The sequence below is a fragment of the Phascolarctos cinereus genome, unplaced genomic scaffold (assembly GCF_003287225.1).
Source record: "Phascolarctos cinereus isolate Bilbo 61053 unplaced genomic scaffold, phaCin_HiC Scaffold_1;HRSCAF=81, whole genome shotgun sequence".
Classification (NCBI taxonomy): domain Eukaryota; kingdom Metazoa; phylum Chordata; class Mammalia; order Diprotodontia; family Phascolarctidae; genus Phascolarctos; species Phascolarctos cinereus.
Genome location: NW_027555514.1, coordinates 93017053 through 93044454, shown reverse-complemented (window position 1 = coordinate 93044454; position 27402 = coordinate 93017053). Strand labels below are relative to the sequence as shown.

Here is a 27402-nt window from a genome sequence, read left to right as displayed (position 1 = left end):
CTGAGGTACTGTGTTCAGTTCTGGGTTCCACCTATTAGGAGGGTGTCCCAGTCTGTTCCAAATTTTCCTGGTTTAGGGATTCATAGGAAATTTTCACAGAAGAGTTAGGCCAGTAATTCAAAGCAATAGGCCTTTCTTTTGCTCTGTTTTAACCTAGAGAAGAGAAGATTTAAGGCCTAATATAGGACATAGGAAGGAGATAACCAGGGAATTTGCCAAACCTTGAGTACAGTGGTCTTCAGAACATGACAGGAGGATCCAAAAATCAAAAAACATATAAGTGCTAACCATGTACCAGAGACTAGAGAATACTCCCAGATTTTGGCACACTCAGCTTCCCCAGCTCTGTGACTCCCCCTCACTGATGTGGAAGATGATTGGGGTCCTGTTTTCTTCTACTCCAGGACAGTTTAGTAACAAAGGCAAAATTCATAGAATTTATTGGAGGAAGAATGTATTGGTTTCCCATCTCCGATCTCACAAGGAGGGAGAGGCAAAGGTATGGATGCAGTTCACCTAGGCATGAGGCATAGTTTTCAGGAGAAAAAAAAAGTGGTGGTTCCAGAAGCAGCCTATACCAAGAGGGGATAGGCCATAAGAGAGAGGACAATTCAGTGGTTCAAGTATACTCTGAGACCAAGTCTTGAGTTCAATCCTTGAATGGGCCAGTGACCTTAGACCTAATTTTCATCTCTAGGCAGCTACCCTCAAGATTACAGTGTAATTACATCCCACTGCTAGAAAGTAGCTCAAAGTCAATAGCCTATTGATTGGCATAATCTTAGCATAGGAAAACGGCCATAGCTTGTTTAAATGTTCATACCCATGTCCTGACCCACTGTCTAAACTGTCTCTGGGATAATAATGATAACTACAATTAATATAGCAATTTATATTTGCGAGACATTTCACTTCATTTTATCCTCACAACAACCCTGGGAGGGGGGCACTATTTTTATATTCATTTTACAGATGAAGAAACTGAGTCACACAGCTATTGTGACTTGCTCAAGGTCTAATAAGTATCTAATAGGTATGAGAGAGAATATAAATTTCAGTCTTCCTGATTCCAGGTCCAATACTCTATCCACTATCCCACCTCACTGCCTAGAAATTAATTTACATTGAACATTTTCTCATCTAACCACCTTATGAGAGGGAGAATAAGCTCTAGAGAGCTCTTTGATAACAAAGATGAACAGTTTTTTCCATGACACTGAGAAGGTAATCACATTCAATCTATGATCTGAGGAGAGACACAAGGCCTTACTGCCTCTCAAACTGTCTGCCACCAGCAGGCTTTCCCCTTCAGGGTGTAGAGGAAAGGAATGAGTATTTAAAGAGCACCCACTGTGTTTTAGGCACTGTTATGTGCTAAACACTTTACAAATATGTAATTTGATCCTCACAACAACCCTGAGAGGAGAGGCTGTCATTATCCCCATTCTATAGTTAAGGAAACTGAGACAAATAGAGATTATGTGACTTGCCTAGAGCAAGTGTCTGAGACCAGATCTGAACTCAAGTTTTCCCGATTTCCAGTCCCAGCGCTCTATCCACATTCTTTCAGCATAATACCTACCTGATAGTCACACCTTTGGATCAAACCACAGTTAAACATACTCGTTACTAGGGAGTACACTCCCTGGGACCCCAGTCCATACCGTGGGGGAGCTGGAGTGTGTGCCATGGGCTCCTAGCCTGAGCGTTGGGGACTCAGAGTTCGTTATGCACAGCTCAGGGTGTGCTCTCCGGGCTCCCCGTCCCGTCTCTCTGCCAGGGGAGCCGAGGGTGTGTACACTCTGAGAATCCAGCCCCCACGCTGGGGCAGCCCGGAGTGCGTTCTCGATCCCAGTCCCCACGCTGATAGCAGCCGGGGAATGGTCCCCCAACGTCAGCCTGGGGTGCGTTCTCGGGCACCTCTCCGCACGCTGGGAACAGCCGGGGTATGCCCACTAGGGGAAGCCCGGGCTATGGTGCCCCCTCCCCACTCTGGGGCAGCCCGGGCTCGCTCTCGCGCCCCCCTCCCCACGCCGCGAGCCCAGGCCGAGGCCCGGGAGGCGGGGCGGGGCCGGGCACGGGAGCCCCGGCAGGCAGGCAGGCAGGCGCGCGGGCCGCGGGAAGGGGGGAGCCGAGGGGGACTGTTTGCTCCTACGGGCTGTAGATGGAGCTGTCCGGCCTCGGCGAGGGGGAAGGAGGCTGGGAACCGCTCCTCCCTTCGCTGGCCGGCCTGAGAGGGGAACAGGACTCCCAGGATGCAGTTTGTGTCAACACGGCCGCAGCCCCAGCAGCTGGCCATCCAGGGCCTGGGACTGGACAGCGCGAGCTGGAGCTGGGCCCAGGCGCTGCCCCACGACGAGGTCTGCCCCCAGGAGCCCGGCGCGTCGCGAGCAGGGGAGATGGCCGAGGGCATTCCTCCCATGCAGGTGCGGACCCCCCCCCCCGCCCCTAGGCCGGCGTCCGCGGGATTGGGGCGCAGAGGAAGCTTCCCTAGCCTGCGGCCCCCCTGCAGCCGTGGGCGGGGAAGCCGCCGCCGTCGGCCCCACGCCAGGCCCAGGAGAAGGCCCCCACGCCTCATTCTACAGAGCAGGAAACTGAGGCCCGGCAAGAGGAAGGGGCTAGCTGCAGAGCATTAGGCCTCTGGACCTCCGGGGCAGGCCCCCTCTCATTAGCCATACTGGGTCCACCGTGCCCCGGGTGTGGGCTGCCAGGGGAGGGGCGGCTAACAACTTGGGCTAGGGGCTCTGCTCTCTTTGCCAGCCACACCTGAGCAAGGGCCACGGGGTCCTCCTTCCAGAACCCCCAGACCTGGTAGGGATGTGTCAAGACTGCCCCAGCACCCTGCCTTGCCCCAGGCCCTGTCCAGGACTCCCTCCTCTTCCTTCTCTCCCTCCTTTTCTTCCTTCCTTCCTTCCTTCCTTCCTTCCTTCCTTCCTTCCTTCCTTCCTTCCTTCCTTCCTTCTCTCTCTCCCTCCCTTCCTTCCTTCTTTCTCTCCCTTTCTTGTCTCCCTCCCTCCCTCCCTCCTTCCCTCTCTCCTTTCCTCCTTCCTTCCTTCCTTCCTTTCTTCCTTCCTTCCTTCCTAACCCAGCAGAATGCAAACTGAGTTACCTTGAGGAACTAAAATAGGGACAGGATGGGATGAGAGCTGGCATTAGTTGGTTTCTAGGTGTTGGCAGACCTTTTAGTCCTATAAAAGGCCATTGCCTTAGTATCTGTGGCTTTCATATCACCTGGGTTGCTAAGAGGAGTATGTATGTATGAATGAATGTATACATGTATGCATGCATGTGTGTGCACTTACATGAAGAATATTGCCTCCTTGAATAAGTGAATTGTCCAGATAATCAAAGCCTACCTCTTAAAGTACCAAAAATGTCTGGGAGTGAGGGGTGGGGGTGGTTTAATTCCTTTAACCATTTTGGATGGAAATCTTTCTAAAATGTGTCCCATATATATTCCTTGCCTTGTTTAAGAGAATATGCTCAAAGTAATTTATCTTTCATCTGTTGCTACAGTCACACTAGTACTCTCTCACCACAACCCTCCACCCACTGCACACACACTGGCACATGTGAAAAGGCACATTGATCTATATGTACTTTAAAGGGTATTATGAGATGTTAGACACGTATAAATGTTTATGTCCAGCCCTCAGGGAAAGTGCCATCTTACTCAAAAACAGTACTATCTGATAATCTAGGCTGAAGGTCTGAATTGTTTTAAAAGGAACTTGTCAAGTTGGTGAACGTCATAATTCTCTCCTTGCTGGGGCTAGGTGGTGGTGATCACGTTGACTCTTATAAGCCTGAAGGTGGTAGAAATATCAAGTCAACCTGCAGGAAGCAGGGAATGTGAGGAAGTCTTTGAGTGATGGTAGACATCTCATGCGCAAGGAGAAGAGCGTGTGATGGTGGTGAGGAGCATCAGATGCTGAATGGCCATCTGCTTGTATAGCTTTTACTTAGACCAGCCTCTGGCCTTTCAGAAAGATCATCATCCTCACGTATCTCTTTTCGTCCTCTCACCAGGCTCAAGAATGGGACATGGACGCCAGGCGTCCAATGCCCTTCCAGTTTCCTGCCTTCCCGGAGAGGGCACCTGTTTACCCTGACCGAATGATGAGGGAGCCCCAGCTGCCCACAGCTGAGATCTCCCTCTGGACTGTGGTGGCCGCCATTCAGGCTGTGGAGAGAAAGGTGGATGCCCAGGCCAGCCAGCTGCTGAACCTGGAGGGGCGGACAGGGACAGCAGAGAAAAAGCTCGCTGATTGTGAGAAGACGGCCGTGGAGTTTGGGAACCATATGGAGAGCAAGTGGGCCGTGCTGGGCACCCTGCTGCAGGAGTACGGGCTGCTCCAGAGGAGGCTGGAGAACATGGAGAACCTGCTGAGAAACAGGAACTTCTGGGTCCTCCGTCTCCCGCCGGGCAGCAAGGGCGAGGTCCCCAAGGTAGGCTGTGAACCATGCCACATGATGGGGGGATACGGGCAAACAATATGTATAACTTTATCATGATACTCCATAGCTTCAGAACCTCCCATTGATCCCTGTTGCCTATAAAGGTCAAACTCCTCTGTTTGAGCAGATGGGACTCCTTTGGGATTGACAAATATTCCAGTTTGGCTGAAGCATAGAGTATGTGTAGAGTAGTACTGAGAGGTAAGACTAGAAAAGTTGATTGAAGCCTATTTTATTTTTTAGACAGCAGGTATCCATTGAGGCCTTGAGGGGGTGATGTGGGACAATGGTGTCAAACTCAACTACTATACCTAAGGGTCCCTATGGCCCAAATATTTACTTAGTTCTAAAATGAAATATTATCTATATTTTTATTGTATTTTTATTTATTCTGTTAAATTTTTCCCAATTACATTTTAATCTGATTTGGGCAGTACTCAGAAATTTCATGGACCACATGGCCACGTACACATTTGCCAACTCTGGTATAGGAGACATATCTGAATTTTTTTTTAGGAAGTTTGATCTGGTACTGGAGAGCAGAATGGATTGGATGGAGGTGACCTAGATTTAATTTGACTAAAGAGCAAGTAGATTATGAAAAAATAGAGGTAGAAGAGTATATATATATTTTTTTTAATTTCACTGTAAAAGATGGAAGTTCACAACAGTAGAAAGATCAAGAGATGGTAGGGGTTTTTTTGTTTTTTTAAATATGGCAACCTAAGCATGTTTATAGGCAGAGAAGGAGCAAGTTAAAAGGGAGGGACTGAAAGGGGTAGGGAAAAAGAATGTAGTTGATGAACTAAGGTCCTGAAGGAGGTGGAACCTAAGGGCACAGGGAAAGGAATTAGCCTTGGCAAGGGGTGGGGGAAGTATTTATTCTTCTAAAATGGGAGAAAAGAAGCGCAATAAAAATTTTAAGAATTCATATTGTATGGCCTTGATCTCTAAGTGGAAATGAAGGCTCAGTTAAAGTTATGTGGAAGAGAAACAATCTACTGTTATTTTTAAGCCAAATCTGCCAGACACACAGGAGTATGCTGGTGAATGTTTAATAACCAGCTCTCAGGAAGGGGGTGGGGGGAGATGTTCACATGACACCCTTTTAAGTTTAATCTGCGTTGTTAACATTTTCTCCATCACTTTCCTAAGTCTAGATATGCAACAAAACAATAAACCAAACCCTGATTTTGTAGTGGTTGTTGGTTTCTGAGACTGGCAATTTAGTAATCTGCTTCCTCCAGCCAGCTGGAGGTGGCTCTAGCACATCCCTGGATCAGACATATCACTTAATAAATGTACAAACAACTACTTGGAGAGAGGCTCTGGCCAGCAAAATTCCCCCTGCTAGCTCAGGAAAGACCTCCCTTTCCTCAAGCAGTTCCCACCACTCATCCTTATAGGTCCTTGTGAAATAAAAGTTTTATTTCATAGCAGCAATGATTTTTTCAAAAGTGCATCGTGCCAGTTAAGGTCACTAAACAATTTAGGAATAGCATTTAGAAATACTAAACAATTACTAAACATGACACTGTGGAGCAAGTGACTTCATGGAATGACTGGCCCCTTCTTTCAGTCTGGTCATTGATAAACCAAAACCAGAGAGATGCCCATCTTCATTTGGTTAGCAAAAGACATTCTCACTCTCACATCTGTTTGGCCACCATAAACCCCTCTTTAATGATCTAGCTACAGATTCTGCCTTCTTTGAGGAATTAAGTACACTCTCCATTTTCAGGACACTGTTATGGTATTACTTCTTAACTTTTATAACACAACTGAAGCCTTGGTATGGAATGCTTCCAGAGTTAGATCACATACATTTTTTGGGGGGAAGGGGTTCTGCTTTTGTTTTATTTTTTTAAGTTTTCCTTTTTTACTATCATGAACTGAACAAACATGAACATTCTCCCGTACAAAGAATAGAAAATTGAGAAATGTATATGAGATGGATGCGATATCTTTTATATATATATATATACACATATATATATATGTATATATATGTATAATGATGATACATATCTTTTATATATAAATATACAGTTTTCCATGTTCCTGTGAGAAACCTATAACTACCTGTTTAGAGGTGATTGACCTGCAGTTTGACCTGATTACTGCCTCATATCAGGACTTCATTGTGCTTGGGTGATTGAAAGCACTTCCAAGAAGTGATACCATACCTTAATCACATTAGACTCCAAAAAGAATGTGCCTCCTGTAGCGTTTAATTCAAAGGCCTACTCTATACAGAAAGCTTAAGTAAGGCCAGGCAGTGTGCGCTCCTGTGCTAAAGTTCTGTTTCCCCCTAAGCTCTCCTGCCTTTCCTTATTATTGCTGAGGGCACCACCATCCTCCCTGTCACCCACGCTTTCGGTCTTGGTGTTATCCTTGATTCCTCAGACTCTCACTGGTCCCATGTATCCAAGAAGTTGCCAAATCTTATTTCTATCTACACAACAACTCTCATACATTCTAGTTTCCTTCTTGCCACTCATCCAGTCACGACCCTTGTTCTGATTATCATCCTGTCTCATTTGGACTACTACAGGAGCCTTCTAACTATTGGCCCTGCCTCAAGTCTCACTCCTTTCCAGTTCATCCTCCACTCAGCTGCCAAGGTAGTTTTCCTAAAGTATAGGTAAAACCATGTCACCTCCTCCACCCCACCCCTACCCCACTGAGCCTCAGTAGCTCCCTATTACCTCCAGGATCAAATATAAAGGCCTCTGTTGGGCATTCTTTGTAACCTGGCCCCTTCCTACATTTCTCACACCTTACTCCCCTCCACAAACTATGATCTAGCTATACCAGTCTACCTGTCTCTGTGCCTGGACTCTGACCCATTACTTGGATTGTTCTGTCTCCTAGTTTCCTTGGCTTCGTTCAAGGCTCAACTCATATCCCATTCTTAGTACTCGTATCCTTGCTTCGTGGTCCTCCAGACACTGCTAGTGCCATCTGACATCAGATTACCTTCCTCTTCTCCTCCATATATCTTGTATAGATCTAGATATTTATGTGGTATCTCCATCATTAGAATGTGAGCTCCTTGAACGCAGGAATACTTATCATTTGCCTTTCTTTATAACCCCAGCACTTTCCACAGTGCCTTATACAGAGTAAGCCTTTAATGAATGTTTGAAGACCAATTAAAATGAATAATACAGGAAATAATTGCAATTGCATATGAGAGTTCAATGTGGATTGCAGTGGTCAGGGAAGGTTCATGGAGAAGGTGGGACTTGAGGTGGGCCATGAAGGATGAATAGAACTTCCACAAATAGGAAAAAAAAAAAGGTGGAACTTTTCCAAGCAAGGTGAACAGTGTGAACAAAGTTACAGAAGGCAGATGGGTGAGAGAGAGGGATGCCGCCTGGAGAGGAAGGTGCACCTTGGGAAATAAGGATGGAAAGGTGGGAGCCTGGAGCCATTTTATATAAGGCTTCACTACAGACTCTGGACTTGGTTCCATCAGGAAGTCGGTAAAGGAAGATCTGGAGGGGAGTGATTCCCAGAGATATTGAGTTAGGATACTTGCCATTTCAGGTGCCTGTGACTTTCGTGGATATAGCCGTTTACTTCTCTGAGGATGAGTGGAAGAATTTGGATGAGTGGCAGAAAGAGCTTTACAATAACCTCGTGAAGGAGAACTACAAAACCCTAATGTCACTAGGTAAAAGCTGCCTTTGTCTCCTCTTTCTGTCTATCTGTGCTTGACTGAGGCTGTAGAGACAATGTGAAGGAGCAATGGGTAAGGAATCAGGATAGTTGTCTTCTAGTCCTGATTGTGTCACTGACTCCCTGAGTAGCCTTGGTCTAGGCTATCTCCCCTGGCCTCAGTATTCTCTTCTGTGTAATGGAGAGAATTCCTTCCTACCTCATAGAGGAAGTTTAAGGATAAAATAAAAATTATGTTTATGGACAGAGGCAGTGTCATGTAGCGGAGAGAGAGCCAGCCTGGGAGACAAGAAGGCCTGGGTTCCTCGTGGGCTTTCTGGAATCCCGGCTCTGTGATCTTGGGCAATATACCTAAACTCTCAGTTTTCAGCTCTCTAAGATTGTAGTTGCAGAATACTTGCAGATATGCATTGGTAAAAGGGGTTTCCTCACTGGGAGTTCCCTAAACCAATGAAATCATGGGTAGAGTCCTCCCCTATGGGAGCAGTTTGAAAAGTATAAAGCCCTATACAAATGGAAGATGTTACCCAAATCCCTATTCATACTATAAGCAAAGCAACTAGCATATCTTGGAGGGACAACTTGTTTACAACTGACATGATAATTACAATACAGTTAATAAAAGTAGTGTCTCCTGCTATATCAGTCCCACACCGTTATCAGTTCTAAAGGACAGCAAAATCCTGTTAATTTGAATCCCACTCATTTAGAATTTATGATCCTTTGCAGAGAGATGGGGCTGACATTTATCTTTGCCATATCTCTGAATGAAGGCTTTACTAGGCAAATTAATACTGGAAAAAAGGATTTCTGGGGGAATGTTGAAACTACTTAAGAGAACAAACTATTTCCAAATGCTTTAGAAGCATGATTTTTCATGCAATGATTAACTACATACAAATGCTATCTACATGTCTCTTTTATCTATTCTTTTTCAAATTAAAAAAAATTAAATTTTCATTTGTCTTCAACAAAAATCTGTTTTCTCTCCCTCCTAACTTTTCCCTCTCTATCAAAATTTTAAAAAAGGAAAAGAAAAACAAAATCCTTATAACAAATATGCATCATCAAACAAAACAAATTCCTACATTGGCCATGTCCAAAAAATTTATGTTTTCATCAGCATCTTAAGTCTATCACGTCTTAGGAAATGGGGAGCACACTTCATCATGAGACCTCTGGAATCATGGCTGATCATTACATTGATTAAGATTCTTAAGTGTTTCAAAGTTAATTGTCTTTATGATGTTATTGTATAAATTGTTCACTTGGTTCTACATCAGTTCATACAAGTGTTTCCAGGTCTTATGTCTTTATTAAAACAGTGTTTCTAAGGATATCTGCTTATTAATATTTTGGTTGATCTAGTTTGAATAAGTAAAAGCCCTGACTTTGAATAGTATTCTGTTATTTAGATTTATCATTAATTCAAAATTGGCCTTCCTGTCCCTAGCAAGTCAGTCCAAAGTAATTAGGTTTTACAAATGAATATCTGTACACGCTACTGTCTGTTTCAAAGAGGAGTAAAGGTTCCAAGGGTTATATCTCTGAGGTGTTTCCCAGTGAGGATCATGCCAGCTGTTTCCCCTAGGTGGAGGCAGTCATGTTCCTTAAAGTATATAGTATTAAGGTACTCATTACTTAGACCTTTCTGCTCCCCTCTGCCTCTTTTCTCCAGTCTGATAGGCTCAGAATAAGCCAAAGTTAGTTTCATCAGTTGGTTTTCTTTGAGATTGACTGCCCTCCCTGATGGAGATTTGACCATTTCTATGCCAATTTTTATGATTTCTCTGATTCACACATTTGCCTGGGCTAGTAATGGAGTTTTCATGAATGGAACGTGCAGAGGGTTCCATGTGTCTGTGTTGTTACCCTGGATGTAGTTCGCTTGGTAAATGTGCATTCATTCCCGTAAAATTTGTTCACAGGTGCTGAGAATCCAATGCCCAAGCCAGATGCTCAGTCTCGGGTGGAGCCAAGGGAGGAGCCATGTGTGTGGGAACAACATAACCCAGAGGAGAGAGAAATCCCAATGGATCCTAGCACAGGTAGGCACCTCTATAGGCAGGCGTCCAGCAGTCAGAAAGCTTAGTTATTCTTGGTGTGAGTAAGTTGTCTTAGTCCTGACCACTTATAATTAAGAGTTTTAGCCCATACAAGACAGCTACAGCTTTAGGAATACATCTACTTTCCAAGACCCTTTTACCAAAACAGAACAAAACATACTGAAGAGCTAGAGACTGTAGGAAACAGGGCACAGAAGAAAGAAAGGCTGGAAAGAGAAATGAGACCAAACAGGGCAACCCTGAGACAGAAGCCACCTCCATTCCCTATACCTTGCTCCTACCAGTACCCAAGGGAATAGATAGGGGGTTCTTCAAACACTATGCCTTTGTGACCCCGGCCCTTCCCCTTCTTCTACTCTTTGGTAACTCTTCAGCACAGTGTGACCTAGTTTTAAGCTTCCATGAGATGCATTGGGTGCTTTAGGATTGACTTGTCTTCATAAAGGAAAGAAGGAAACAAGCATTTATTAAGTGCCTACTACATATTGAGTGTTGTCCTAGGTGCTTTATAATTATTATTATCTCATTTGATCCTCATAACCCTGGGAGGTAAGTGCTATTATTACTCCCAGGAAAGAGGCAGTTGAGGCAGACAGAGGTTAAGTGACTGGCCCAGGATCACACAGCTAGTAAATGTCTGAAGCCAGATCTGAATTCTGGTCTTCCTGACTCCAGGCTCAGTGCTCTCTCCACTGTACTGCCTACCTGCCTCCAGCTACCTATATAAAGTTGTTGCTACTGAACTACCATAAATAGGACATGTGCTTTTCCTTATAGAAGGAATGGGTTTGTACTGAAGTAGCCCCACACTCTTCACCTGTCTTCTTTGTGATTGACAGCATGCATTTACAGGAAATCTAGCCAGTGCCAGGGGGACAGTCTTTGGTTGGGGAAAAGAGCAAAGCCAACTGCCTTCATGGGGATGAAACTCACAGTCTTATTGGCACCATGCTCTAAATCATGATTCTCAAACCAGGACCCCAGAAATTGGTTTTTATTTTTAAAAAGCATTTTGATAGTTGTATTCAAATATAATCGGTTTCCTTTGCCCTCCTATATGTTTTATTTTATTCTTAAAAAATTATTCATGGAAAAGGTCTATAACCTTCACCAGACTGCCAAAGGGGTTCCTGACACAAAGAAGGGTGAGGAAACCCTGCTCTAATAAGGTACTAACCAGTAATCCCATTCATGCTTATTCCTGTTTTTGGTGTGCCCTTCCTCTGATCTTCCCCCACTTTGAGAGGCAGGATGGTGTCTTGAAATGACCATTGACCTGGGAGACCTGCCTTTGAATCCCACCTCTGGCTCTAAGTAGCCCTATGATCACGGGTAAGTTTCTGGGTTTCAGTTTCCTCCTCTGTCAAATGGGACTAATAATACCTGTGTCATCTACCTCCCAGTGTATTGTTAGGAGCATCCAAGGAAATACTTGTGTGTCAAGTGCCTTGCAAACATTAAAATGATCTATAAATATCATGCATTGTTAGGATGACCACTCCCCCTTTCCATTTCTCTTTGTTGTATAGGATCCCCCATGACTCTGCTCCCCATTTTACTGTTAGCCTGGTTTAGGCATGTGCTACCTCTGTGATTCTGCCAGCTGGCTGCTACTCTGGACTCCATCATGGAAACGATAACTTAGAAAAATGACAAGGGAGAAAGTAATGCTATAATAATGCAGTTCTCTGTTCCTAGCTATAGAAGCTCTGATCCAAGCACCAGCTGCTTCCTCTCAGGTGAAGAGGGAAGAACCATTGTGTGCCAGGGTTCAGAGGTGCTCAGAAGAAAGAGAAGTTGTTGCAGACACTGTTACCGGTAAGTGAGCAGAAAACATCTGCTGATTTCAAGGAAAAGGAAAGGAGGCAGGGAGGCAACTGTGGCCCAAATGGGCATTGTCAGGTAGGCACGGGTGAAGCTCAGTCACCTCCTACAAGGTGCCTTTCTATCCTAAGCTTCTGGAATTCATATTGATAACATGCAAAGTCACTTTAAAGGTCAGATTTTAGCTAGTTCAACCATGGGTTATATATCCGGTAAGTGATAATGGCCTCAGAGCAGAGGATAACAGTTGTTGCAAAGCCCTTTCATTTCACCTTGTAGGAGAGGTGGGGAACTACCCCCAGGCCTTCACCAAGGTGTTTGTGTAAGAATGCCCAACTCCTCTTACCTCCTCACCCAAGGAACCTTTCTTCTTCAAGGCCTCTGGAAGCAGACTCAGCTGACTCAGTTCAGACAAATAGTGCTACGCTAGCTCTGATCTCAAAGCTGCCATCATTATGTGCTCCCAAAGGGACGAATCTGTGTAGCTACCAGGGCAGTCAAAATAAACACCTGTGAACACACATTAGGAGGATGACTTTGGGGTTGCCATACCTCCCAGATGTAGGGCACATGCAGGCCTTCTTTTCACATCTCCTAAGGCATCGTTCCTTTGATCATGATGGTTCATGCCCAACTCTCTCTCCAGTATCGACACTTCATTCTCTCCTTGTCAAGACTAGTCTCAATCACCCACCTTCTTATATGCTAGAACTCTGCCAGTGGGTTTGAGGACCTAAATGCCATGGTAGAACTGTGATTAATTAGGCAGCTAAAGGACCAAATGGCCTGAGCATTGGACTTAGGAGTCTGGGAGATATGAATTCAAGGCCTGCCTCAGATATTCAATAGCTGGGTGACCCTAGGCTAGTCACTTAACCGCTAACAGCCTCAGTTTCCTCATCTGTAAAATAAAAATAATAATAGCACCTACCTCCCTGGGTTGTCGTGAGGATCAAGTGGAGTAACAGTGCTTCACAAACCTTAAAGTGTTATATAAACGTCAGCTCTTATTGTTATCACACCATGCCCAACTGCTCCAGCAGCAGTGAGAAGTTTTCTATGCTGTGAATGTCGATAGCCATGTGCCTTGCCTCTCAGTATCAATATATCTGAAGAAATCATCCTAAACAAATTAACACATTAAGGCAGCACAGAATAGAAGCAAAGGGACAAGAGAAAGGAGGACAAAGGAAGATTACATTAATATACACACACACACACACACACACACACATCATCAATACCTTTTGCCTTTACATCACAATAATTTCAACACTTCCCTTCCCCCCTCCCTCCATATAAACCCTCCTGACAAAGAAAAACAGGCACAAACATCCACTACAACAACTACATCTAACAGTGTATACAAGCATATACAGACAGCATTCCATCGTTGGTGTACCTTGCCGTTCTGCCACGAGGTGGTAGGTATGTTTATTATCTATTCTCTGGGACTTTCGTTAGTTTTTATTTGGAGTTCAGATTCCTTTCAGTGACCTTTTAATTTATGTTTTAGTCAGGGTACATATTGGTTTTTTTCTTCTGCTTATTTTGTTCTACCTCAGTCCGTATAATTTTTGCCATTTAAAAAGAAATTCTTCATATTTGTCATTTCTCATTGTGAAATAGCATTCTGTCCTAGCCATGCACCATAGCCCTTTCAGTCATCTTCAGTGGAAGTTACATTGTTCACAACTGGCTAGGGGAAGAATTCCTAAGAAGATACCAGATAAAGAAGATTATAAACAACAGAATAAGTTATTTCAAATATATTCAATTTAAAAGACTTTTGTCAAGAAAACAACAACAACAAATTCAGTGGAACTGGAATTGGAAGAAAAGAAATGGATTGGGAAAATGTTTGGTTAAAGGATGCAAACAATTTTCCAAAAAAGAAATGCAAACTACCAGCAACTATCTAATAAAAAGAATTAATAATAATTGAGAAGGCTGAGTTATGACTTTATGCCCACCACTGCTTAGCATGTGCTGGGCACATTAATAAATGGGCAGCCAGGTGGCAGAGTGAATGGAGTACTGGGCCTACAGTCAGGAAGACCTGTGTTCAAATCTTGCCTTAGACATTTACTAGCTATGTGAACCTAGGCAAGTCACTTAGCTTCTGTTTGACTTGGTTTCCTCATATATAAAATGGAGATGATAATAATAGCACCTGCCTTCCAGGGTTTTTGTTAAGATCAAATGAAAATATTTGCAAAGTGCTTAGCACAGCACTTGGCATAGAGTAAGTGCTATATAAATGTTAGCTATTTATTAGAATTAAATGCTCTGTAACTATCATCAAACTGATAAAGATAGAAGAAGGCAATGTCAGAAAGTCTGAGCTGCATTAAGAGGCATAACTTCTAGGACTAGGAAGATGATAATCCTCTGACCTCCTCAGACTTTTTGGGTGCCATGGTTTAAGAAGGTCATTGATCTGTTGGAGAATGTTGGGAGGAAGGCAACTGGGCATGTTAGGCTGGAGAAAAGAGGACTCAAGGGAAGATATAATAGCTGTGTTCAAGTTTTCAAGGGCTGTCATGGCGGGGAACATTCAACTTGTTCTGTTTGGCCCCAGAGAGCAGAACCAGGAGTAGTAGGCAGAAAGCGTGAAGAGGTCAGTTTTGGCCTTGATGTTAAAAAAAAAAATGTCCCAACAACTTCCTGACGGCTAGAGCTGTCTCAAAGTCGAATGGGACGCCTTGAGAAGTGGGGGGCTTAGATCCTTGGAAGTCTTCAAGCAGAGGCTGTCTTATACAAATTGGTGGGAATTCCTTTCATACATGAGTTAGTCTAGATGGCCTCTGAGTTCTCCCTTCTAGCTGTCCAGTTCTGTGATTTTGTGATTAACAGTTAGTGGGACTATGAATTGAGCTAACCTTTCTCAAAAACAATTTGGAATTATGTGAAAAAAATTACTAAATTTTTCATCTCTTTTGACCTAGAAATAACACTACTGAGTTTATACCCAAAGGAGGTCAATAACAGAAAGAAGGACCCATTTCTACCTGAATATTCAGAGCAAGACTATTTACAATAGTAAAGAGCTGGAAACAAACTGTGTGCCCAGCAACTGGGGAACAGCTAAACAAATCTTAGCATAGAATGCTATGCTGTCAGAAATGACAAATATTAAATATTGTTAAACATTTAATGGGATATATGTTGTTTAAAAAGAGAAGATAATAACAATAAATTTACTATAATAGTGAGTTTTCATTTGAAAATTTTTGGCTATCACTTATAAAATTTATTTAAAAAATGTATAAAGTAGTTTAAGGATATGAGTTCAATACATCAATATGAGTCCACTTAAAAAAAAAAGAAATGACAAATATGAGTAATTCAGAGAAACTTGAGAAGATCTGCATGAACTGGTACATGGTGAAGAAAGAAAGGCCAAGAAAAACAGTGTTAAATGAAGACCACGATAAAAAGCAGCAAAATTCAGGTCAAACGAAATGGCCAGTTGTGTTCTAATGATTAAAGCATACATCATTCCTTTCTTTTAATAAATGATAAATTAGAAAAGTAGAAAATAATAAACTTCAAAAATAGAAAGCAGCATGTATCATCAGTCAAATCAGTCAAAATCACTATATTAAGTGGTTTTGCTTACCTGTTTTTTTAGGGGAAAATGTGTCAAAACATATATCAGTACCAATAAATAGGAAAAAAAAAAGATGCAGCAGGACACACTGATGACAATGAGGAGTGACAGTGGAGAAGTAAGAAACGGACTATAAAACCTGGCTGAAGAACCACACAAAAAAGCACAGCAGTCCAAAGCTATTTGGGGTAGGGGCAAATAGCCTTGCATACCTCGGTAGCGTCCAAGGGCATCTCTGTATAAAGCACAATATAATCAATACTTGGGCAAGAGGATTTAGGTCTTGAAAAAGGGACCTTAGAAGTTCATACTAATAATCATTTATGTCCAGCATACGTATTGTTTAAGAATACATTTTTGAAAGATTTTCAACAAAAGTAGCTAAAATAAGAGTAAAGTGAAACTGTGGGTCATTGGAGTAACTTCTGTTGTTTGGCTGGAAAATGGCCATTCATTCATCAGTCTTTTATAAAATGCCTACTTTATGCAAAGCACTGTTAGGCACTGAGGAAGATGCAAAGATAATTAAGATATTGTTGCTCCTTTACTTGAAGGTCACAATCTTGAAGGTCAGCAATTCAGCAATATATTGCAGAATTGAATGAAAAAGGCAAAACAGTGAGTCAGAAAAGGAAAGGCCATATCTTACTGACCAGGGGAAGCTTCATAAAGAAGTGGTATTTGAACTGGGGCTTAAAGAATAGGTAGGATTGGGGCAGCTAGGTGGCGTGGTGGATAGAGCACTGGTCCAGGAGTCAGGAGGACCTGAGTTCAAATCTAGCTTCAGACACTTGACACTTACTAGCTGTGTGACCTTAGGCAAGTCACTTAACCCCATTGCCTAAACAAAAAAAAAATTTAAAAAAATAGGTGGGATTTCAAAAAGGGGAGATAGAAAGAGGGCATTCCAAGTGTAGGGAATGGCCTGAGCCAAGATGTGGAGTGGGAAAATGATAAATGTGTAAAAGGGATGACAAGTGTTACAATCAGCTAGAGTGGAGCACAAGTTGAGAGATAAGGCTAGAAAGAAAGGCTTCTCAAGGTTAAATTGTGTCCTACTTAAGTTTGTTTCTAATTCCTCAAAAGGGAAAATGGGGATGGTTTGAGATAGCTATAACCAACTCTTTTTTTTTTAAGGCAATTGGGGTTAAGTGACTTGCCTAGGGTCACACAGTAAATGTCAAGTATTTGGTCTGAGACTGGATTTGAACTCAGGTTCTTCTGACTTCAGCGCTGGTGCTCTATCCACTGCGCCACCTAGCTGCCACCCATAACCAACTCTTAATAAGGAGTGGGAGATGAAGAAACAAATTAATGCCTTTTTTTGCCCCCGCAACAGACTCCCCAATTTCTACCCAGGACATCTTATCCCGGATTAAGCAAGAGGAGCAACATTGTGTGTGGGATCAGCAGGATTTGGAGGAAAGGGACATTCCCACTGACCCCAATTCAGGTGAGGAAAAGTTCATTGATTTCAAAATTACAAGTACAAGCTAGTATGTAAAATCCGTTTTCATAAAAGTGTGGTGGTGAGATTTTACTGGATTTGGCCAACAGGCTGTTTCAAAATTACTAAAGCAAAGAGCAGCTGCAATTTGATTTTTTGAACAAGTTATAGAGGTAGAGTGAATTTCTAAGCATAAAATATTTACAACATTCATGAGATTTCATAAAGATCAGAGAATCATGGAATTTCAGAAATAGAAGGGGCCTTAAAAGATCATTTACTCCTCATTTTCCAGGTAAGGAAACTGAGGCTCAGAAGGTTAAGTGACTTGCAAAAGGTCACATGACAAGTAAGTGGCTGGGCTACTTAAACTTGAACTTAGAGGTTCCAACTTCTAGTCTACTAATTTTTCCATCATACCATGCTAATCCTCAGAACAATGCATTGCTGTGTTCATTTAACTGTAGAGCTTAATATAGCGTAGTCTCTCATTTTTGAAGCAGCCAGGACAAAATAAAGAGATTCTAATAGTTCTGTACATGTCTATGTCAGAGAGTAATTACCCTCTTGGTAACTGAACCTGATTCTAATAAGAATTGCCCTTGGGAAATTTTTGGAGAAGATATGTTTCGGAAGAATAAAAGATATGTAAAAACTCTCCTGGCTGACAGTTCACTGGTCTAGAAGACAGATGGTACCTTAGAAGTATATTCCTTGATAGGTACATCCGTCTATTTTGCAGAAGGAAGAAGCCAGAGAAGACTCTAGGTCTCGTAGCTACTAGATTTAGTGGTTTTGATTAGCAGCCAAGGAAACTGCTCCCTAATCCAGGACAGAAGAAAAAAACCAACATTGTAACCCAGCCTTCATCATGAGTTCCTAAAGCTTCAAGACCTTTAATTGCAGCTGTGCACTAGTGACTTTTCCCTTCAGTTCTGTAGTTTGTTGTTTTTATTTGTTTCTCATTTGTTTCTTCTTGAAATTATAACATTAAAAGCCTGGAGACCAGTGGAAACATCCCGTTCCCAAGAGAGGGATCACAAGACTGTATACCTAGAGCTTAAAGGGCCCTCAGAGGCCAGCTAGCCCAACTCTCCTCATCCCGCAGATGAGGAAACTGAGGGACAGAGAGGTCAAGTAACTTGTCAGCAGGATCTCACAACTAACAAGTGTTTCAAGTAGTATTTGAACTCAAGTCTTCTGACTCCAAAGTGAGTGCTTTTCCCAGCGTATAGGCTCTTTCATAATCTTTTGACCTCATTGTTCTGTTGAGGAGGATTCTTTCTGCTACTGCCCTCAGGGAACCACAGGGAACACAGTACCCAATATACTGGTTCGGTCCCTTATTGCTGCTTCTTATTTGTTAATCATCTAATCAAGCCCTAGAAATCATCAGTTGTTTTTTCTTTTTTTCTCCTCTCTATTCCTCAAAGCATTGAAGTTTCTTAACAACTCATTTTTTCCCCTCTATGGTGTAATAGAAAGAATGTGGGACTGAGGGTTAGAAGCCACTGAAGCTCTACTGACTTTGAGCAAGTCAAGTCTTTTTCACTTCTCTGATCTCTCATTTTCTCCTGAGTCAAATGTGGATGACAGTCCTTATTCCACCAACTTTACAGGGATATTGCTAGGATATTTAGGAGATGAAATTTGGTAAATATATTTAAAGAATGATAACTGTAACCAACTCTTAATGTGGAAATGGCATTGGCTGACAAGAGTTTTGAATACTTTGCTGAGGAGTCAGCCAAACCTAATGCTGCCTTTTTTTGTGTGTGTGTGTGTGTGTGTGTGTGTGTGTGTGTGTGTGTCTGTGTGTGTGTCTGTGTGTGTGATGTGCCCAGAATCTCTGATCTCAGCACATGACATTCTGTCATGGATCAAACAGGAAGAGGAACCATATCCCTGGGGCCCACCAGATTCAGTGGAAAGGGACATGACGATTGATGCCAGTGCCGGTGAGTAATAACCCTATGGGGACCTGGGAACAAAGGCTTGAGCTGACATGGTAAAGGTCTTCCTGAATGTCAGGAGCAGCTGTGGAGGAAGAGATCTTAGTGTAAGTCAGAGTGGCCAGTCAGTATATACTTGGAGGGTAACATTCTGACGCTAAGGGATTGGCATCCTTCTAGAATACTGAGCTGAGATAAGTAAGTCCCACTTGCTAGTTGCTGGAGCTACAGCAAAAAAAGGCCACTTCAGCCCTTGCTGAGAGTGAGGAGTCATGGGAGTAGTAGCCGTCCTTCATGCCAAAGAATACTGGTCCACAAACCATCTCTAGTTTTCATCACAGGCCATTTCAGAGGCAGTTAGTGTTATGCCCATTATAGAGTTTGTCATTTTTTTTGTGTGTGGTTGAGTTATTTCAGTCTTGTCTCACTCTTTGTGACCCCATTTGGGGTTTTCTTGGAAAAGATACTGGAGTGGTTTGCCATTTCCTCCTCCAGCTCATTTTGCAGATGAGGAACTGAGGCAAACAGGGTGAAGTGACTTGCTTAGAGTCATAGAGGTAGTAAATGTCTGAGCCTGGATTTGAACTTATTCCTGAGTTATGACAAGTTCAGTGCTCCATCCACTGTTCCCACTTCTGAAAAAGGAGATGCCCAGATCTAATGAAGAATCCGAGTAGTTCCTTGGTGTGGGACAGCTATAGTTGGATGGTCTAAAGTTAGAAGGCCTCAGTTTGAGTCTCAGATCTGCCATTTACCAGATTCTGCAACCTTGGGCAAGTCATTGAACCTCAGTTCCTTCATTTGGAAAGTGAGCAGAATACTTTTACTACCTACCTTGCACCACTGCTATGAAGGCATCATGTTATCAGTTTTCATGTGTTATATAAATGTGAACTGTTATTATTACCACCCTACTTTAAGGATCTATGATTTCATTGGTGTGAGTACTCCCTCCACTAGATTGCAACCCCCCCTTAGGCCCTTGTAGCATTTATTAGCCATGTGTCCCTGGGAAAGTCACTTAAGTTCTGCTTGCCTCAGTTTCCTCAGCTGTAAAATAAGGATCATAACACCACCTACCTCCCAGGGCAGGAGCAAGTGAGATAACATAAAGTGCTTAGCGCAGTGCCTGACACATAGTAGGCATTTAATAAATGCGTCTTCCCCACATACACTTCGTAGCACCTGGGTACACATGTGAGACCTCCAGAATAGCTACCTCAGGTTCAGGTTAACTCTGTGGTGCCACAAACCCTCAAATGCAGAGCTTACAAGATGATGATGTCACTGAGCTACTCTCACTGAATCTGCTCCACGCAGGGCCTGTCTTGCTCTGCTGGGCGTCCTGAAGCATTTTTTGTTCCCTTTTGTTTTTTGGTCCCTTTGTGACTTCTGCCCTGTAGTATAAATCAGTCAGTAGACATTTATTAAGTGCCTACAATGTTCCAGGCAGGGCAGCTAGGTGGTACAGTGGATAGAGTGTCAGACCTGAAGTCAGGAAAATCTGAGTTCAAATCCGGCCTCAGACACTTACTAGCTGTGTGATCCCGGGCAAGTCACTTAACCCTGTTTGCCTCAGTTTCCTCATCTCTAAAATGAACTGGAGAAGGAAATGGCAAACCACTTTAGTATCTTTGCCCAGAATACCCCAAATTGGGCCACAAAGAGTTGGACAAGACTGAAATGACCAAACAACAACAAATGTGCCAGGCACTGTGCTAAGTACTAGGGATACAAAAAGAAGCAAAAACAGTCCCTGCTCTCCAGGAGCTTTCAATTTAATCAGCTGAGTGTTGTCCTAGTAAGTAGGCATTATTCTCTGCTACCATCTTCTAGACTTCTCTCTTTAGAGCCTGCCAAGCTATCTCAGCTTCAGTCTGTTAGGCCAGGGCTTCTTAAACTTTTTCTAGTCATGACCCCTTTTCAAGGTTCAGCAGAGTTGTGTGGCCTGAGGGCATGGGAAGTGCAAAGTGCGCATGCTTTGTGTTCAGAACCAAGGCTGCAGTGACATTGTGGGAATGGACATGGGAAGGCCCTGCCAGAGACACCTTGAATTCATTATGCATTTGATTTTGAATTAATTTTTGGCCAATGCACGTCCAGAAACTTTTGTTTCAGAAGCGCTGTGCTAGGACGTAGTGGCTAACTAAGCCTTCTTGATGAGAGATGACTAACAGCTCTCTATCCATAGCTATCACACCTAGCTAATGAAAGCAGGAGAAGTGCCCCACGCTAAGTCAGTCTCTTCCTTTGCACCCTTACATCTAGGTGAGATAAGAACCCTGTGATACAAAAAACTGTCTAATTTAGAGTTAGATATCCCCTAGATTCTCTCTGGTGTTCTAAGCAAAGGAATTTAACTCAAAACAAAAAGTAAGCCGTGGAGGCAAGGTTCTTCACCCAGCTAGTCCCACCTCCTGTCTTTATTAAGCATACCTATCAGCAGGAAAGCCCCATTATTTTGGGGTTGTGTTCTGGCCAGCAGAAAAATGTCAATCACCCAAAAATTCTGTGAGTGGTTCTTTGGCGAGATGCTATGGTTGAAAAACTCATCATCCTTCAGCTAACCTAGTGATGCAGCTCTCTGTCTTTAAGGCTGGGCCTTCAGTGACAGTGCCACAGCCCATCATCAGGCCTATATTGGAGTCGTGTGCAGATCAGGGGTTCCCACCAATGCTTACACTGTGCTGGCACAGACTTTTTTTTTTCAGTTTTATTTTCCGTTCTGAATTATTTCCTGCTCTCTTCCCCGTCCCCCAACCATTGAGAAGGCAAGAGAAAAAAAACCCGTTACAGATATATATAGTCATACAAAACAAATTCCCATTTTAGCAATGTCCCCCTCCCCCCCAAAAAAGAAAGAAATGAAATGAAGAGAAAATAAAATATGCTTCAGTCTGTACAAAATCCATCAGTTCTCTATCTGGAAGGGGATAGCATATTTTATCATGAATGCTTTAGAATTGTGGTTGGTCATTGTGTTGATCAAAGTTACCGAGTTTTTCAAAGCTGATTATCTTTGCAATACTGTTGCTATTGTATAAATTGCTCTCCAGGTTCTGTTTGTTTCACTTTGTATCAGTTCATACAGGTGTTCCAAGGTTTTTCTGAAACCATCTTCTTCATCATTTCTTTTTTTTTCCATCATTTCTTACAACACAGTAGTATACCATTACATTCATATACCATACCTTGTTCAGCCATTCCCCAATTGATGGGTACCCCCTCAGTTTCCAATTCTTTGCCACCAGAAAATGAGCTGCTATAAATATTTTGGTATATATGGTCCCTTTCCTCTTTCTTTGATCTCTTTTGGGTATAGATACAGTATGATATTGCTGGGCTAAAGGATATGCACAGTTTAATAACTTTGGGGCACAGTTCCAAATTATTTTCCAGAATGGTTGGACTTTGAAAATGTAGGTTCACTTCCAGGATGCCAGGAGGCATCAGATTAGCATCATTATTATTATTATTATTATTAGGGTAATGATACATGCATACTACCTGTTTCATGGGGTTGTTATTAAAATCAAATGAGATAATCTATGTGAAAGCCCTTGAAAGGGTTAGGATTATTATTATCATTATAATTTATACAATCATTTTTCTCTTTCCTAGGTGATGGGCTGCTAATGGTCAAGAGTTCTACCCTACCTGTACCGCAGCACCAGTCCCACCAGCAGAATGTCACCCCACTCCCTGGCACTGAGAATCCAGGTGGGGGGCCCAGCCGGGGAGTTGTTGGGATGCTAGATGATCTTTTCCCAATGGTCCCACGGGAACGGAGCCTCTGTGAAGGCCTCCACAGTCCTCCAGGGAGCCCAGCAGGCGAAAGTGGTGGTGGTGATAGCAGCAGCATAGCAGGCGAGCACCAGCGGAGCCACTTCCTCTCACCTGGACAGGACAAATCGCACTTCTGTCTTCAGTGTGGCAAGACGTTTGATGTACGGAAGAGCCTGATGATTCACCACCGAAGCCACACCAAAGATCGGCCTTTTGAGTGTGCTGAATGTGCGAAGAGCTTCAACTGCCACTCAGGCCTGATCCGCCACCAGATGACCCACAGGGGTGAGCGTCCCTACAAATGCTCTGAATGTGAGAAGACATATAGCCGTAAGGAGCACCTTCAGAATCACCAACGCTTACATACCGGTGAGCGGCCTTTCCATTGTGCCCTGTGTGGCAAAAGCTTCATCCGGAAGCAAAATCTGCTTAAACACCAGCGCATCCATACAGGCGAGCGGCCCTACCAGTGTAGCGAGTGTGGCAAGAGTTTCAGATATAAGGAGTCACTCAAGGACCATCTTCGGGTGCATAGCACCAGCCTTGGGACCTCTCGGCCCCACCAGGCACTGGAACGGGACTAGGCCAGTGCTGAGGGGTGGGGGTTGGGGCAGGTATTGGTGGTGGGATATGGGGGGACAGGGTGGGGGAATCTAGTGAGGGAATGAGGCTGGAGGAAGGAGGGAGGGTTGAAACCCTCTTAGGGAAGCCTGGGATGGGGAGGCAGATAGGAGTATTAAAAATCACTGGTAATTCTCCCCCTCCTCATACCCCTTATGTGGTCCTGGGGTTTAGGGACCTTCATTGCACTCCAGATCAGGCCCCTTGAAAGCTGGGCAAGGATGTCTGATCCACCCTGCCCAGCCTGAATGGAGAGCCCAGGTGTTCACTCACCTAGTGGACCATGGACCAAAGGGGCTGACAACAGAACCCTGCCCAAAAGTCGGGAACAGTATGAGAAGGTGATGGTGCAGAAGTCTTAGACTAAACACCTATAAAATTAAGAGTGGTTGGTGCTACTGGGCCTGGGTTAGCCCTCAACCTCAGCCATGCTTCTCAGACCTAGCCAAGTAAGGGATAGGGAGGAGACCCTCCTGTTGCTCCCTCCTTTACTGGATAGGACCATGGATCCAGAGCAAGGGAAGCCGTGAGCCCAGGATTACCTGTTGAGCAGTGTTGCACCTGGGAGTGGAGAGCCAGGGATCCCCAAGGCCCATCTAGGCCTGAAGGGACAATCACTTATACTGTAGGTAGGAGAGTCCCTACAGAAAAAAAGAAGACAGAAAAGGATGTGTTAAGGGATGCACTCTAACACGGTGGCACCACCTTGTCTTTGAATAGTGCTTTAGACTTTCCCAAAGCACTTTCTAGGCTCTTTTCCTCCTTTCACTTTCACCACTTCCTTCTCTGTCCACTGGATCAGATACCCCAGATCTTCACCTATGCAGGTGATGGATCATGGATCAAGATAGCCTTATGCCCCTTTGACAGATAAGGAAACTGACCCACAGGGAGACTAAGCAACTTACCTGAAGTCACAAGGTAGGACCAGAACTTGGGTCCCCATGACTTCTAGCCTAGTGCCTGTGCTGTTCCACCATGCTGTCCTACCTCAATCATTTGAGCTAGTGCTTCAGCCTGATCCTCTCTTGCCCACCCTTATTAGGACCAACAGGGAGTACTTGTACCTGTTGTGGGTGGAGAGAACAGGAGGGCAGATGGTTCACATAGTGCTCCATCCGGTAACTGAAGACTGTGCTGCTGCAATTTGTGCAGATCTCACTGAGCTCTTAAGGGAGGGAAGAAGAGCTGGGATCCGCCCCCTTCCTCAAGAGCTGACACAGCAGCATCTTGACTGCACGAGAGAAAGGGGCTAGCACTTCCCTGGAGTCAGATCTGGTCCTGCCTAAGGACCAAAACGGATTTATTCCAGCTTCTCAAAGGAGCAGGGCAGTAAAGAGGGGGTAGAGAGTAGTTATGCCAGAAGAACGGGCCGACTCTTCCCCAGAGTCAAGTAGATGTCAGCCGCAGTTCCGAGATGCCCCGGCTGTGGTTCCTCCCTTGCCCCTTAACCCCTGGGCTCTCTTAATTGGTGCTATCTGTACAGTTGAGGACAGTTATGGACATTGATCCTAACGTGTCATGGTGCCTGGTGAGGGTTTGGGTTTTTTTTGTTGTTGTTGTTATATTTTTTTAGAGAGCGCCACCTGACTCCCTTTTTTTATGTGTGCATCTTATGTGGCCCCAGGGCCTTAACTCCCCAGGGGCCACATTCTCTGTGTTTGTGTCTTGCATGGCCCTGCAAAAAAAATAAAAATAAAAATAAAAAAATAAGGCCACTGAGGGTGGGATGAAGTGCCCTGGGGCTCTCAATGCATTTATTTAAAAAAAGTACTTTTCCCTCCCTTGCATTCTGACCCCTACTTCTCTCCCACTTTGAAAGGGGATTGCCTGGGGAGCAGTGACAAGGCAGCCCTTTGTACCACCCCTTTTTGAGCTCGCAGCTTCTGAACCTTTCCCCGTCTCCTTCTCTGCTTCTCCCAGACCCCTAATTGCTGAACAAAGGGAATTCTTGCAGCAAAATAAAAGGGGGTGTCCAGATTACAGGTGCTGGAACACTGACATGTTCACGGTGCTGGGGCTTTCTCCAGCTTGGCTGCATATAGCAAAACCCAAATTAACTAGAATCCAGTTTTATCAGAAGTTGCTTTTTTTTTTCGTTGTTTGCTTTTGCTATGTTCCAATTTTAATAAAAAAGGAAAAGCTGAGATCAGGAATGTTGTCAGAGAATTAGTCACAGAATGTTGGAAGTGGAAAAGGGACTTTAGGGATTATCTTATCCAACTATCATTTTACAGGAAAGTAAATTGAAGCCTAATGAAGTGACTTAACCAAGGTCACAGATTGAGTTAGTGGCAGATCTGAGACAAGAACTGAAGTCCAATGTTCTTTCCACCATACCATACCAAATGACAGCAGATGTCTTGGGAACAGTCTATACTGAGTCCTATCTCCTCTGTCAGTGTCATTCTCTAAGGATGACTCAGAATGTTGCTCCTAAAATCTTTTTGTGAAATAGAGAGATTGTACCCTGGCCCCTGGCCTCCCTTTACTGAAAGATTTTTAATAAGGATTGCAACAAAAAAAGGAGTTTCTACTTAGACCCCAGTTAGCAAGAAAATTTAATTATTGAGAGCCACTGATTTCCCAAGTAATCTGGTTTATCAAGCTTTGATTAGACTGGGAATGAATTCCCAGGCCTTTTACCAGTCCTGCCTCACCCCCTTGTCATTCATCCTGGATAATACTAGCCAGAGCAAGATCTAGAATTATCTAGAAAAGTGGTTCTCAAAATGTGGTCCAGGGACCCCTCCCAAGACCTTTTTGGGAGTTTATGATGTCAAAACTCTTTTCATAATAATACTAAGATTTTTAATTTCTAATATGGTAAAAATATCAGTAGGCATAAGCCACATAAACAAAAGCTCCTTGAGGGATCCTCAATAATTTTTAAGAATGTAAAGGGTTCCTGAGACCAGAAAGTTTGAGAATCACTGATTGAGAATAGCCTTTCTCAGTGTTATACCCATTGACTGGGTTCAGTTGATTGAATAAATTCTTTAAGCCTACTCCTCTGTAAGGAGCACATGAAATGGAAGGGGGAAGGTCTATACGTCTTTAGCCAAGAGAAGATGATGTATCTGTTTCCAGCCAATGAGTCAGACACAAATATCTGAAAATGTCTTGACTCTCTATAAGCCAATTTGAGGCCAGATGGTGGTGAGAAGAGGTCTCAGATGGGTGAGTAGTTGAAGAATAAAGAAAAGATTGACAAATGGCCAAATGTCATTCAATAAATATTGAGTACTTGCTATGTTTGAGACACCACGCTAGGCACTGTGGGAGATACAAAGATGTATAGGGTATGACCCCTGCTCTCCAGGACCTTACAATTTAAGGAGAGGAATTAAATGCGTGCACAAATAGCCACACTACAAAGTATATATGAATGGCAGAGATTATTATTTGAGGGGCTGTCATGAACTAGGGATAAGACTTGTTTTGTTTGGCTTCAGGAGTCAGGGTGAGACCCAGTAGGTAGAAGTTACTGAGAGAAAAACTTCCTAATAATTAGAGCTGTCCAAAAATAGAAATGGAGGTCTTTAGGTAGTCTAGATGACCATTCATCTGGGCCATTGAAGAAGGGAATACTGTTCAGGTACAAATAGGCCTGGATGTTTCTGAGGTTCGTTCTTACTTGGAGATTCTATGATTCTTGAGTGGATAGCAGAAGGAATTGCATGACTTCCGTTTCTCCCTCCACCTGGGATCCCCACAAAGAGTCACAAATGAAAATTGACTGAGGCTTTCTGACCTAAAGAGTCAATTCAAGGAAATCTTTATTAAGCTGCTACCTGGCCTGTCCTATGCTAAGCCTTTTGGAGGATACAAGAGAAAACAGAGTCTGCTGTCAAAGAGCTTATACTCTAGTTGGAGAGATAAGCCATATTTAGGCAAAAAGGTAACTAACAAAACAGGATGCAGTAAGGGCCAAATGACATAGCATGCTAT

At 43.5% G+C, this 27402-nt stretch overlaps 1 protein-coding gene across 1 annotated transcript; it reads left to right on the top strand.

Annotated features, from left to right (window-relative positions):
* Positions 1-2147: 2147 nt before the first annotated feature.
* ZNF282 (zinc finger protein 282) lies at positions 2148-23446 on the top strand. Its single transcript, XM_020977512.2, has 8 exons — positions 2148-2426; positions 4030-4449; positions 8011-8137; positions 10071-10190; positions 11907-12026; positions 16985-17098; positions 18937-19050; positions 22666-23446. The coding sequence occupies exons 1-8, from the start codon at positions 2256-2258 to the stop codon at positions 23412-23414; spliced, it is 1935 nt and encodes a 644-aa protein (XP_020833171.1). The 5' UTR covers positions 2148-2255; the 3' UTR covers positions 23415-23446.
* The last annotated feature ends 3956 nt before the right edge of the window (positions 23447-27402 follow it).